The sequence below is a fragment of the Dreissena polymorpha genome, chromosome 1 (assembly GCF_020536995.1).
Source record: "Dreissena polymorpha isolate Duluth1 chromosome 1, UMN_Dpol_1.0, whole genome shotgun sequence".
Lineage (NCBI taxonomy): Eukaryota > Metazoa > Mollusca > Bivalvia > Myida > Dreissenidae > Dreissena > Dreissena polymorpha.
In genome coordinates this window covers 127,364,292-127,379,782 of record NC_068355.1, presented here as the reverse complement: position 1 = coordinate 127,379,782, position 15,491 = coordinate 127,364,292, and the positions used below count along the sequence as shown (strand labels likewise).

Below are 15,491 nucleotides of genomic sequence, written 5' to 3'. Positions count from 1 at the left end.
AAGTTGCTATCTTCAAAAGTTAAAAAGTTATGGCCAATGTTAAAGTTTTTTTCGGACGGACAGACAGACTGACTGGCATACTGACGGACAGTTCAACTGCTATATGCCACCCTACTGGGGGCATAAAAATTATTTTTTGGGGGTGGGGGGTATAGTGTGAGGGTGTGGTGGTCATTTATTAGATGATCTTTCATTAAAAAATAAATAATGGGGGGTGGGATTGAGAGGGTGTTTCGTGGGGGGTGGGGGATTCGCGGGGGAGGGGATGCTTTGGGTGGAGTCTATTGTGGTATGTCAGGTAAGAGTTGTTTTGTCGAATCTAATCATAAATAAAGAAGTTATGGCAATTTTAGCAAAATTTAATAATTCGACCTTGAGAGTCAAGGTCATTCAAAGGTCAAGGTAAAATTCAACTTGCCAGGTACAGTACCCTCATGATAGCATGAAAGTATGTGAAGTTTAAAAGCAATAGCCTTGATACTTTAGAATTAAAGTGGATCTTAACACAAAATGTAACCATATATTCAAAGTTACTAAGTCAAAAAAGGGCCATAATTCCGTAAAAATGACAACCAGAGTAATGCAACTTGTCCTTTACTGTCCCCTTATGATAGTTTGCGAGTGTTCCATAGTTTGCGAGTGTTCCAAGTATGAAAGCAATATCTATGATACTTTAGGGATAAAGTGGACCAAAACACAAAACTTAACCAAATTTTCAAGTATAAAGGGCCCATAATTCCATCAAAATGCCAGTCTGAGTTACATTACTTTGCCTGCACAGTCCCCTTACGATAGTTAGTAAGTGTTGAAAGTATTAAAGCAATAGCTTTGATACTTTAGGAAAAAAGTGGACCTAAACACAAAACTTAACCAAATTTTCAATTTTCTAAGTATAAAAAGGGCACATAATTCTGTCAAAATGCCAGTCAGAGTAACATTACTTTGCCTGCACAGTCCCCTAATGATAGTTAGTAAGTGTTGCAAGTATGAAAGCAAAAGCTTTGATACTTAAGGAATAAAATGGACCTAAACACAAAACTTAACCAACATTTTCAATTTTCCAAGTATAAAAAGGGCACATAATTCTGTCTAAATGCAAGCCAGAGTTATCTAACTTTGCCTGCCCAGTCCTCTCATGATAGTAAGTAAGTGTACCAAGTTTGAATGCAATAGCATTGATACTTTATGAGAAAAGTGGGCCCTAAACGCAAAACTTAACCGGACGCCGACGCCAAGGTGATGACAATACATGTAGCTCATTTTTTTTCTTCAAAAAATAGATGAGCTAAAAAGGGCAAGATGGACAGTTTTTCCATAATTTGTAAAGTCTTAGGAATTAGTCTTATACCAACAATTAGTGTTTTAATCATAGTCCATCCCATTTGCCATTGACCCCAGGCCTCGACACTAACGGTGGTCTGGGGACCCGAGGCCCCCAGATTTCGGCGAGGACCACCAGTTCTTTTAAGCTGGGTGGTCCTCCAGGATCCCTAAATTTATAGAACCACTTTGTCTTGATTGACCATTTGAATTTTTAAAAGTGCCTCCAATTTTTAAAGAGCAGCGTAAAAAAAAAATCGGTAAAATCTTATCCGAAAATGTACTGCGAATCGAAAGCAGGCGACTGAGCATGAGCGGCCAGCGTCTGTCAGTTGTAAATATTGATTTTCGACGATGTAAGCGACCTACAGTGCAGAGAGTATATTGAAATCACTGAAGCGTGTAAGTGTTACTAACGGTGTTTTTACTGCTATTGTCAAGTTTTATGGGGGTTATTATCGGATTTTCGGATTATTAATGGCTCCTTTATGATATTGAGCCCCCAAAAAAGTAACACTGGGATAAACTGTCACGACGATCAGTAATTATAATAATTATTAGAGCCGCTATTTCTTTAATCAAAACCATAGGCGATCGGGCTGGCAAGCATTTAATTTCTCCACAAAAACACATGCCGGTATACACTTTTTTGTACAGGTATTTGTGAGCATTTCTGTTTAATAGTTCTATTATTATAATGACCTTGGAAGGATATAATTTGATTAAGATACCAACAATTTCTGAAATAAAACGTATATCGTTCACTTGGTGTTCTATATTTCGGATATGTTAAAATTCGGACATTTAAAGATAGTGACATGCATGTGTTTGTTTGTTGTTGATAGTTTGTAAAAAAAAATATGCTTTATGTTATTTCAGGCAACTAGAATAGATGGTGGTAATTATCTGGGCCTTTCTGTCAGAAAATAGGCGTGAACAATTATAATTTAATTGATCCTGGAAATCATCCACCACTAACAGAAAACGTTTTAACAACAGAAGCTGATGTATGACATGTCCAAATGACCATATATAACTGTTTAACAAATAAAGTGAGATTATTTACTTTCTGATGTTTTATATTTCTTTTTCCCTTTCAAATGATGTAAATTGGTGTGATTCTATGTTTAAATAATTAATTTTGAAACATTTAGGCAGCATATTGTTTAATACATTGAAGTTAACATTGTTATATTATTTTGGTTATCTGTGTTGTTTATCAAGTTGAAAAAAATGGTATTTATATACAAATAAAGCTTATTAAGACTTATGAAGGTATGACTAATAAAGGTACTTGTTTTTTATGTAATAATATACTTTTTAAAGTGATAATATTGGCAATGACATTAATGTAGTAAGGTTTCTTTAAATGATTGTTCTTATTAATAAGGTTGGAATAATCGACAGTTTTCACGGCGCGAAAAAGTTGCAACAAGTTTTGTTGAGCCAGTGAAACCCCTGAATGCGCGTAATTACCTTTTATTTCTTAAAAGCTTATAATAAGAACTTCCGAAACGCTAAGTTCTGGCGGCGAAGGGCAATGCTGAAGATGATAATGCTGAAGATGATTATGACAAGGATGATGATGCTGATGATATTGATGAAATACATGATATCAAAAGTTTACAAGACAAGGTTATGAGCTTTTAATGGGTCTGCTTTAAATGGCAACAGAATTTAATATAGGAAATAAAAATGTGTACAAGTATGCTTCTTGTACTTATTTGCCCTTACGCCGAGAGTAGCTGTGTGTTGAAACAAGAGGACTCCCTAGTTTGGGTGAGGGCCACCAAAAGTTGAAAGTAGGGTTCCCTCCGGGTACCCTGTCAAAAAAGTTAGTGTCAAGGCCTGGACCCTTTGCAAAATGTTCACATACTTTAACAAGTACAGAGGCAGGGCTTTTTGGCTGGTTTAATAGCCATTATTGGGCCATAGTCCCAATTGCAAAAAGTATTTTGGAATATTTTGGAGTTTGGTTTGGAAGCAGCCTTTTAGAGTACATAATGAGTTGAGCTTTGCTCTAGGAAAACAGGGCTCATTGCATGTGCTTAAAAACATTTCCAACAGGCAAATCTGGGACGGCACTTTTCATCAAAACTGCGTAAAAAAGAAAGACTCCCTTTAAATGTAAACTAGATACAACTTCTGACCAAGTGTGGTGAAGATTGGATTTAAACTACTTGAATTAGAGAGCAGACACCATGCTGAATGTGTAAAACCTACTAAGTGACCCTGTGACCTAGTTTTTGATCTGGCATGGCCCATGTTCGAACTTGGCCTTAAGATCATCTAGATAAAACCTCTGACCAAGTTTGGTGAAGATTGGATGAAAACTACTTGAATGAGAGAGAGGACACCATGCTGAATGTTAAAAAAACGCACTAAATGACCCTGTGACCTATTTTTGGACCCTGCATGACCCATATTCAAACTTGACCTAGACATCACCTAGATACAACATCTGACCAAGTTTGGTGAAGATCCAATGAAAACAACTTTAATTAGAGAGCGGACACCATGCTGAATGTGTAAAACGTACAAAGTGACCCTGTGACCTAGTTTTTGACCTGCCATTGCCCATGTTCGAACTTGGCCTTAAGATCATCTAGATAAAACTTCTGACCAAGTTTGGTGAAGCTCAGATGAAAACTACTTGAATTAGAGAGCATACACCATCCTGAATGTTAAAACATGCACTTAGTGACCCCATGACCTAGTTTTGACCCAGCATGACCCATATTCGAACTTGACCTAGACATCATCTAGATACAACATCTGACCAAGTTTGGTGAAGATCGGATGAAAACAACTTGAATTAGAGAGCGGACACTTAATACGGACCGACAGACAGACAGACCAACCAACCGACAAGCTCACTCCTATATACCCCCCCTAAACTTCGTTAAATACAGAAAGTGTCATCCCTCATTAGCCTGTGCGTATTGAACAGGCTTATTTGGAACGACACTGTACGCAAATGCTTTAAGCCCAGTTTTCCCAGAGTGTGCTCGTTTTTAAACACTGGTTCTTTCAGAAAACAATACATACTCTTCCAATAGTGCCTCGGGCACATCTCCCGTGTTGTTCTGGTTGATGAGATGACGGTAGATATTGTTGGTCTCCCCTTGCCCAGGGACTCCCCCCTCCAGGTCATACTGACTGGATGTACACCAGCCAAGGCCACTGCTCTTCTCACTCTCATCTAGAGCTGTACAGAAGAGAATGTAGTTAATAAATTAACCATTTACCACTCAGATATGCACTTTGATGTGTTTGTAATCCCTTAGAATATCATTCAATGAAGACCTTTCTTACTTGATTCAAGTTTTAAACCCTTCATTTCCAACCCTAAGATACCTATAAACAGGAGACAGCCAAAAACCTGAACAGACTGCAAGTTCAGTGTACTTGCAGGCTGTTCTGGTTTTATGCTGGTTGCATATAACCACTGGTTTTATGTTGGTTGCACATAGCTATAGTTTAACTTTGCTTCTGAGTGGCAAAGATTTAAAATGCACTCTCTTAAAATACTCTCTTTCTTGCCCATGGATGAAGTAATATTAGAGTATCAACAGAAAACATGCTATCTTTTTTGTTTATTTAAAGATCCCAAATCAGTCATTCAGTGACATGCAAAAACTTGTCACTGTTGTCAAATTAATATATGGGTAAATTGTAGCATGCCATTTGTATATCGTTTAACATTCTTGTAAATGGAATACCTTTATTTAGCACAAACAATAATTTTAGATATTGATTATTCAATTACATAAGAACAATAAATCAGTGTTCGACACTAACTAATCTGAGTAAGCACAATATTCATGAGTATTAAACCCGGTTTCCATCATCAGTCTCTTAAGTAACTTGCCACGATATTGTTGTGGAGGAGTTCACCATAGGAACCGATTTGTGTGGTCTACAAACTTCAATAAACCACTAAAATCATTGATTGATAGTGACACGAGTTATTCATGCTCAACTAATTCACAGCTGGTCCCATCGTCATTACAAGGCCATAAAATGTACATAGTATCAACAATTTGGTGTTTCAGGATTTTTATGAGAAACTGTTTGGCAAAGCTATTTTTTTAGCAAAAATATCATTTAAAAAACAGCCACGATTGGGTTGATTCCGAGTTTCATAGTTTTACATGTTCCCCTATTACTACACGCACTGCCAGCAACAGGGAAACAAAAAAAATGATTTTGGTTTGTTTTGTTTTTGTCAATGTGTTTTAGCAGCATGCTTAGTGGCAAGTTTTTCACGTGCACTAAACCTCGGACATTCTGATCTTGTGATACGAATAAGAAAATCAAAGGATTTAAAAAAAAATCAAAGACGATTTTAAACGTGTCTGACTGACTTTCTTGACACAAAAACAAGGAGTTCGAGTCTCATTTTAAGGAGTCTCTGAATCCTGGACTTCCGTTAGCGTTGAACGCTGTAAAATAAAACTGCTTATGAAGACTCTTTATAAGACATATTGTACACTTTTTTCAAACATAATTGGTAGATATTTGGTATGTCAGTACATATCAATAAGCCTAAAAACCAAATCAGTCACACTCACTATAAATGAACAGGGACATCACTTAAGAGTATTCACAGGCCAGGGCTTTTTTTCCTTCTGTGAGAGGCGCCAAAAAAATAAATAAATTTTTTGGAAACCTTTAATTTTATAAGTTAACCTGATCCAGTGTAGAAAATAGAAAAATATAGCATAATTAGATTATCTGTTGCCTTGAATTTGTTTTAAAAACAGTAAAATATGTTAAATTGATTATTTAAGACTTTCCTTATTTTTCCCCAAAATCTGGCGTTACGCGCTATTTTTTCCCCTCAAAAAAGGCCAGGCCCTTTCCCCAAAATCAGACAAAAAACCCTGCAGGCAGTTACCTCCTTTAGCAAAAGGCCTGTACAAATATTCTATAGGGTCAAATAAAAAAAAGTTACAAGACTATTGCCAAGCAATATAAGTCCCCTACTGGCTCCACCATTGTCAGAAATTCCACCATTTTCAAATTTTTTTAAATATATTTGTTGCCATAGCAACCAGAATTTCTGACGTAGGAACAAAATGAAAATACGTGCATAATGTCCATATTGCCATCTATCCATGTTTCATGTTTCATGAAAAAATAATAAGAACTTTAAAAGTTATCGCAGGATCCAGAAAACCACCATTTTCAGCAGTATTTCTAGTCTATTTGTTGCCATAGCAACCAGAATATTTGATATAGGAACGAAATGAAATGACGTGCATAATGTCCATATTGCCATCTATCCATGTTTCAAGTTTCTTGAAAAAATATTAAGAACTTTAAAAGTTATTGCAGGATCTAGAAAAGTGTGACAGACTGACTGACTGACAGAGCAAAAACCATAAAATGTGACACTAAAAGGCTAAATTAATAGTCTTATCCTGAATGGAAATTCACACAAAAAACTTATCCTTTTCATCTCAACAAAATTAGGTACCTTAATCACCTCAATACCTAGTGATATGGGGGAGATGATTTCAGGACCAAATGCAGCCCCATTCCCCTCTACAAATGCTGTATATTTTCCCCATACAAGTTAACTTACACTTCTCAGCTTTACATTTAACTAGTCAACTGAACAAAACAAAATGCTGACTCAAGACAAGCTTTGCAGGGGACAAAAATTCCACTTGTCCGCTCGTATTGACGAGTGAAATCTTGAAAGGACGAGTGAATTTCCCTAACGCTCTCTGACGAGTGAAAAAAACCTGATGTTAAAATATGTATTTTCTGACCAGTAAGACTCTTTTTCATTAAATAAAATCATTTTCTAAACGCATATCTATTCCGAAAGTAGAACGCGAATGAACCGGAAATTGTTTTTGTAAATTTCATACAGCAGGTGCGCGTTGTTATGTGAGACTGTGTCCCGAGTAAATATTAGCTTTTTTGTGTAAACTTTGCGCATCTATGTTGACATGGAACCATCCAACTGCATTCACTGTAAGTATTGATTTTTAAAAAATTCTTTAACAGCGAAGTAAGGTTTTAAACCATTCTGAATTTCGTCTGAAAAATGTCTGACAAACGAGTGTATTTTAAAGGGGGCGATGCTCAAACGTCCAAAACGGAAAGCACGTGAGCATTAATAAAAAAAAGGAAAACACAGCAGCAGTGCTTGCCACAAGAATTTTTCAAGCGCACATTTCAAATTTAACGTGTCAATTGACGTTCTGTGGTGCGTTATAACTCTAAGAAAAACAGCGTCAAAAGACGTCATTTGGTGCGCAATGACTCTGCACCCCCTAGCTATAAAGTCATTAATAAAGACATTTTTAATAATTGTTTTAAAACTTTCCCGCAAAGTAAGTAAAATCCTGACTCTTAACGATTCCCAAATACAGATGTATCAACCCGACTCTATTACTGCATACTTACTTCTTTTCAAGTTTCTATTCATTACCCGATAATCCCATTTTTTAAAGCACTTTCTGGTAAATATTGACGATAAAAGTGCTCAATATTTTCTTTTACAACAAACCTTGCCATTTTTCTAAAGTATCAAATAAATTTCGGCATAAGTGACTATTTATAGATTTGATGAAATTTTGCCATTGAACATGCGTATATCGCTTGACTTGGTGTTTGCTTGTTAATACAACGCTCAATACACCCACGCTTTCTATGCACATGACGGGACGTTGTACATGCTGCGTAATTTTCGCGCCCTTTTTATTGAGACAAAGGGTCAACACAAAATAAATTATCACCGTTATTTGAAACAAGAATCGGTAACGTAGAGTTAACATTTACATTCGGAAGTGGGTTTCGGATTACAAATTTAATTATGCTCATTTGAGACTTCAAGAAAACATTAATAGTTGCGTAATGAATTCAACGATAATTTGTTAAAACGCTTTACGAGTCGAGTAATGTTTTGACAGTATTATTCATGAAATGCACAACTTCCACAAGGATTACAGCCATCATCAGTGTTCTAAGTAACTGGCCAAGATTTCTGTGGCATTGCATGTACGTCACTAGTCGTCTGCATGATTTAACTGCAGATAGTGCCTGCCTACGAGTGCTGTCACTTAACCAAAGCGTACGGTCTCATTGGCCAATATTGATTTTCCAATACAGCGACGCTCCGCCCTTAAGCGGGCTTTAGTTGGGTAAAGTGTTAGATGTAGTTGACAGAGGATAGTAAATCGGCTTTGAAATTTTTCGGCAAAGTCGATATCGCTTTGATCTTAAGAATGGCTAGTTGCAGTAACAGCCAATATACACTGATCGGAAAATTTCAGGCGCCCCGCGGACTCTGATTTACGAAATTCAAGCGCCCAGGTTAGGGACCGTTAAATGGCCTGTGGAAAGCGCTGAGCAGTTGGTGTACGATAAGACCAAATGTTCGCAAACTGTCCAAAATGCGTGGTTTTAGCAGTGATATAAGAAACTTTATTAATCATATCACCCCTTTGCAATAAGGGTATCACCTTTAAACAGTCGCATTTTGTATTTTGCTCACAAACGATTACAAAAACAGTAAACGTTTAAACGACAGTCAATATCAACATAATCCATTTTATTGTCCCCTACCGGTTTCAGCGGAGGGGACTTATGGTTTGCGCTTTGTGCGTCTGTGAGTCTGTCTGTCTGTCACACTTTTCTGGATCCTGCGATAACTTTTAAAAGTTCTTAATATTTTTTCATGAAACTTGCAACATGGATAGATGGCAATATGGACATTATGCACGTCATTTCATTTTGTTCCTACATCAAAAATTGGCAACCAAAAAAGAAAATTAAAAAAAATCTGAAAATGGTGGAATTTCTGACAATGGTGGAGTCGGTAGGGGACCATATTGCTTGACAATAGCCTTGTTTCATTATGTTACGACATTGCAAAGCTTATTAACAGCTGCTGAAAAAAGACTCGTATTTGTATCAAGTACGCCAGATGGCCTTTATTCACAATACCGAAACAATACACCATATACAGACTAGACGTCTTGAATATTTGACGAGCATTGGCACCAAGTGCTCAAGAAAATTTTTCCTGCCATTTGTTGCATGAGCATGCCCCAAATCGTCTTGAACTTTCGAGGTGCGTCTGCACGAAGTGCACGAGGAAATTTTCCCACCATTTCTTCATCGGCATTCATTTTTAGAGATAAGGCGAACGAGACAAGTTGCGGAAAAAAATCACCGTATTGGAACTTTTTTACTCAATTTGAAGTATGCGAAAAAGAAAAGTTTAAATGTAACTTCTGTGCAACCGAGTTGTAGTACAAAGGGGAAAGTACAGGGACCATGGCGAACCACTTCAAAATAGTGTGCCAGAAACTGCTGTACAATAGGAGCGTGTGTTTTCCGTTGCTGGAGCTACTGTTACTAAGCTTAGGGCGTTCCTAGACTCTTCATCAGTGGACAAACTGGTGTTCCTCCACAAATCTATTAAGTAAACCTTTACGGGATGACGGATACGCAAGTCACGCCAGCGATTTCATTCTTGATGCAGCAAATTTAATGAACAGTTACTCGTTTTGATGTACATCTTGTTAAGTAAAACATTGAAAGTTTAGAACCGGATTACTCTGATTGAAGAAATAAGTAGACAAAGTGTAACCCAGTGGTTCGATAACAACGAGAACAGTTGGTTTTAATATGACGTCATTGTGCGAATGGGATATGCACTAGATATAACTTCCGAAAATAATTACTACTTTCAGTTTGGAAATGCGATGGCACTGATGCTTTTAAAACGGACACAAGGATACCGTTTAAAAGATAACGTTTTGTTCATTACATTTCGTTTAAACGTTTAGAAAAATCTGTAAACGTGATACACTTACTTTGCAATCTTTATTTCACACATATTTGAAGGACAAGTGCATGTGTTTGCAGGACGAGTGAAAATTCTAATGTACTTGTCCTGCAGGACGAGTGAAGTTTAGAAATATTTTTGTCGCCTGCTTTGTGTTTCAGATATAGAATTAGATCTAACAATTGGACTCAAGGGCTTTCACATGTTCTTGGAACTTGCTTGAGTCAGTGAAGGGTGTATAGTAGGTGGCAGGCTCTTGCACACACGTTCAAAGCTGCTATTTGTATTCGCTATTTCTCATTATCTCTTCCATAGACACCAAGTACTGGTTCTTCCCAGGAAACGGACTCGACATTGTCCATATCTGCCTATAATAGGCCTTCCTGTAATAGTCAGCAATTGACTGTAGGAAGTACGAAGTAGCAGTATGATTTTAATACTTGTGCTTCAATTTGGAGTTCTTTGCAACATTTATGGTGTCTTCCAGGCATATTATTAAGGCAAATATTAAATTATTCAAGCTACGAAAGGAATCGTTCACATTAATGTTTACACATACTAACCCCTAAGCAAGGACATTATTTTGCGCTTATTGCTGTGACGATGCGAGTAATTAAGATGTCATTGTGTTATTTTTGTTCCGAGTTAATTTCTCTTCGGCCATTTTTCGCGAGCCAATTCTACGCGGTTGTCGTAAAATACGAGTTGTCATTTAAGATAAAAATAACCACCATGTTATATGTGATTTGTGATCACAGTAATTTTATTTAGCAAGTGAAGTAATAGTTGCAATAACTTAGACTTAATTATTAGTTGTTTACTGCACAAATATTTGCGACTGAAGGTTACACTGTACTAAACTCCAGCGTACGATATAGTTGCTGTGGGTAATGAGATTAGAGGAGACTTAAAGGGGCCTTTTCACGTTTTGGTAAATTGACAAAATAAAAAAAGTTGTTTGAGATTCGAAAATTTTCGTTTTAGTTATGATATTTGTGAGGAAATAGTAATACTGAACATTTACCATGATCTAAAATATCCATTATATGCCTCTTTTGACGATTTAAAAACCTGAAAATTATAAAGCGTTGCAACGCGAAACAATTGAATAATTTGGAAAGTTTTGTTGTTAACGTTATATTTTGGATTACGCGGATTGCTTATATAAGGAAAAAAATACAACCCCTCATAGCATGAGCACGGATGGTCGAGTGGTCTAAGTGGGAGACTTTTTAATCCAGGACTCAATGGGTAAGTGGTTCGAGCCCAGTTTAGGGTTACTTTTTTTCCTGTTTTTAATTGTATTATTGTTTATTTACGGGAGATTTTTAGGTCCAATGTTTAAATTTATCAATATAAAGCACTTAATGAAAAGCTTCAATACATGCCAAAATCTGTTAAAAGGCCCCTATAAGGCTTTATGCGCGATCAAGTGTTAATTATGTGTAAAAAAGGCTAACTGATAAACACTGAGCGTTGGTATTCGTTTAGTTCTTCCCCCTTTATGTGACTGTTTTCATCTCACGACGATTCACTTGCGTGCTTTAAGCCCTGTAGAAGAGTATGTGTTCAACGTTACGGAAATGTACAATTATCGACTCTTTCCTATTAAATTTCTTATGTGATAACAGGTGCTACCTATTTTACGGGAAAAAGCTTATTTGATAACCATGTAATGTAATAAAAATTTAAACATTATTTTGTACAAAACATAATAATTGTTTCAATACAAAAATATGCATCCAAACAATTAAATCTCATTTTTTGCTGGATGAAGCGTTTTACATCTGCCAAGCTTTTAGATCTAATATTTTATAATTGGGAGCTTAATTAGCCTTTAGAATTCAAAGATAGTTCGGTGGCCGCGGCGTAGTGGATATGGTGTCCACTTAGCAACCCGGAGGTCTCGGTTTTGATCCTTTAAGTGGAAGCGTTCTTTGGATCACCCTTTAGAAACCAAATACTTGTCCTACCCAGGAAACATGTTGTTTTATTATTTCTCAATTCAACTAAAGCTGTTGATTCTTGCATAACCTGATTTAACATACGTTATCAAAATAATGTAATGTGTCAAACAATTTTTTATTGTCAGTCAGTATTGTTACATTATCAATGTATGATGATGTAGAACTGAGGGACAGCATACTTGCTTTGCAATTGAAATATTTTAATACATATAGGTATCTCACAGGGTTTTCTTTGGTAAACTTGTGTTGCCTACTTTAAATCTTGTCGTCACAAAACAACTAGCAATTTTAAAGCAAATAATGTCCGAAACCATAGTATGACGACAGACGAAAACTATTAAATATATATAAATAGGTGCAGGAACTAAACGAGCTCACTGGTACTATATATGAACCACAAAAACTGCTTAAAGAGAAAGAACACTTAATCAGCGGTAAAGTTCGGAAAGAACAGGACAAATTTGTGATTTGAATGTAGTGAAACGAATAAATTCTAATGGAAGTTATTGCTAAGAACTGTTTTATCTTGACGTTACAACATGATGCTCTTAATAAAAGTACTGCCACGTTACAAACACTAGATTATACGGAAAATAGATAACCGGAAACTAGGCAAAACATAATTTCACAGTCTAGTGAACAACATTATCTCAATAATGATACAGACATATTTAGTTGAGAAGGTAATTAAATCACTAAATAAAAATTAAGCCCTCCCTTATCATTGGATATTACGGAATCCTGAAGAGGCATTGACCAACAAGTTCAGTATACATTACTTACACACTTTGTTTAACGTTTGTTTTATACATGCTGCATACCTCAATCGTTTAAATACGGACGTCCTACCCCGATTCTAAAGAAAAATGTTTCGTAAAAGAGTGTTCCAAGCAATTACAGGGAAAAAATAAATATAGCATCGCCTGTATACAAGACTAACTTCTATATGCTAAAGAACGGATTGACGAAATCTATCGAAACAATTACTAAAACGGATTACGTTCAATCGATAAAGGATTAGGCACTAATGAGCTGTCACACATATCATAGATGATCGAAAAAATGTAAGAAAAGCTCATTTCTTGAATATTTCGACTTCTTAAAACAAAGGAGCAGATTATCGATACAAATTATATAGACACTGGAGTCAAATTATGGTCTACATGTTATATTTATACCCATGAAATCTGACAATAATCTAACTTTTTCAAAATAAAATCTGAACTTAAATAATTAAGTTGGCTTTCTACAACCATACTTAACCAAAGCCTTACTTATATAAGCAAGATTTTTGAACATTCACACAATGTGTGATGATTGAATGCAAATGGATTGGTCTCCTGTTTTATGCTTACAATTTAGCTTAAGTCGCTGAAAAAGATGCCGACTTTCAATATCATGTATGTATGATCGCCATGGTGCTGCACAAGTGGCATGAAAGTAAATGTTGATAGAACGAAAGTGAAGCATTTGTGTCCCCTCAAAAGAGAAAATGCATTTCTTATGTGCGTGTAATCATAATGACGAAGAAAGTGCTGACTCTTACCTCGGAGTATTTTCAGGTTATACACTGGACTATAACGTGCCGGAAAAAATACAGCGCAGTCGGCTACCCGAGACCCTGGTCTTATTCCGTTACCTTTATGAGTCATTTGTTTTTTATGTAATATCTTTTTGTCAGCGATATTGGGCACCGGATAATTCTCTTCTATTAGCGCTATTAAAATAGAACAATCCGTTTCTTTCTGGGACATGGGAAGTTTTCTGAGAGATGGGAAGTACACGCTGCCGTAAACGTAGTTCTGGCTACCATAACTTTAAATGTCGCTTTTTATGATTTTTGACTGGCGCGACTTTATACAGGTCTGTCAATACTATATAAACTGTACGTTGAAGTTTCTTTAGCTACCGTAAACGGTAAGATCGGAAAGACCTCCGTCATTATATAAACAGTGGAACATTGTCATAACGCACTGGAATAAATAATCAATTATACACACTGATGTACTTAAACACTTAGTTTCATAATAAACAATTGGCCACGTTGAACAGTTAAATTGATCCCTAACTTATGAGTACGAAAATATGTATGTGAATAATTCATAATATGAACGTATTACACGCATGTTTCAGAGGAAAATATTGTGTCTTGAAAGAAATACTGAAATTGAGACGAGGTCACAATCAAAGTACTGACAGTACTGGTGTGACGATGCTTTTGAGAGGATGGATATAAAAGCATCAAGTTAAATTTATCTACATCACCACAATCACCACAATTGTGTATGTTGGTAAGAAACAAAAAATTTGGTACAAAAATTTTGCGAAAGAAATTTGGGTATGAAAAAAAATTTGGGTACGAAAAAATATTTGGGAACAAAAAAATTGGGACCGAAAAAAATTTGGGTACGAACAAAAAATTGGGGATGAAAAAAAATGAGTACGAAAAAAAAATTGGGTACGAAAAATTTTAGGTACGGAAAAAAAATTGGGGGAACGGGAAAGTAGTACCTGTGGGGAACTTGACCTACATTCGCACATTTTCGGCCCTTTCCGTCAAACATCAGAAGGCAATAGTATGAATACACATTTCGGAAGCGGTAATGCGGTCCTACCTACGCGCGTCAAAATGTAAGCGAAATATGTACACAAGTCTGTCAGGAATGATTGAATTAACGAAGAAAATCGTGTGTTGATGTAAGTTTTTTTAAGAAATGTGCAGAAAATATATTAAACAAGAGCTGTGTTTGTGAAACACAATGCCCCCTGCTGCGCAGCTTGGAAGCCATATATTTTACCTTTGCCCTTGAAGGATGACCTTGACCTTTCACCACTCAAAATGTGCAGCTCCATGACATACACATGCATGCCGAATATGGAGTTGCTATCTTCAATATTGCAAAATTTGACCTTTGACCTTGACCTTGAAGGATGACCTTGACCTTTCACCAATCAATATGTGCAGCTCTATGAGATACGCATGCACGCCAATATTGAAAAAGTTATGGCCAATGTTAAAGTTTTTTGGACAGACAGACGCTTTATATTTGACATTTTACCTTGAAGGATGACCTTCACCTTCACCTTTCACAACTGAAAATGTGCAGCTCCATGAGATGCACTTGTATGCCAAATATCAAGTTGCTATGTTCAATATTAAAAAAGTTATGGCCATTAAAGTTTTCGGACGGACGGAGAGACTGACCCACTGACTGACTGACAGTTCAACTGATATAGGCCACCCTACCGGGGGCATAAAAAGCAATGGCGATATTTTTCTCAGCCACATAATTGTTCATAGTTTGATATCACAAAATAAAAGTGAAAGTAGAACTGTCAAAAATGACAACCTGTCAACGTGTTGTTTTTGCTGGCACGAGAGGGCGATTACA

At 36.4% G+C, this 15,491-nt stretch overlaps 1 protein-coding gene across 1 annotated transcript in view; it reads right to left on the bottom strand.

The window, feature by feature from the left end:
- LOC127849189 (uncharacterized) overlaps positions 1–10,825 on the bottom strand; it is a 55,621-nt gene extending 44,796 nt beyond the window's left edge. Inside the window, exons 1-2 of the mRNA XM_052381912.1 lie at positions 10,696–10,825; positions 4,369–4,528 (exon numbers count right to left, since the gene is read on the bottom strand). Of these exons, the coding sequence (XP_052237872.1) occupies positions 4,369–4,528; positions 10,696–10,711 (176 nt within the window). The 5' untranslated portion in view covers positions 10,712–10,825. The remainder of the gene's footprint in view (positions 1–4,368; positions 4,529–10,695) is intronic.
- Between the last annotated feature and the right edge of the window lie 4,666 nt (positions 10,826–15,491).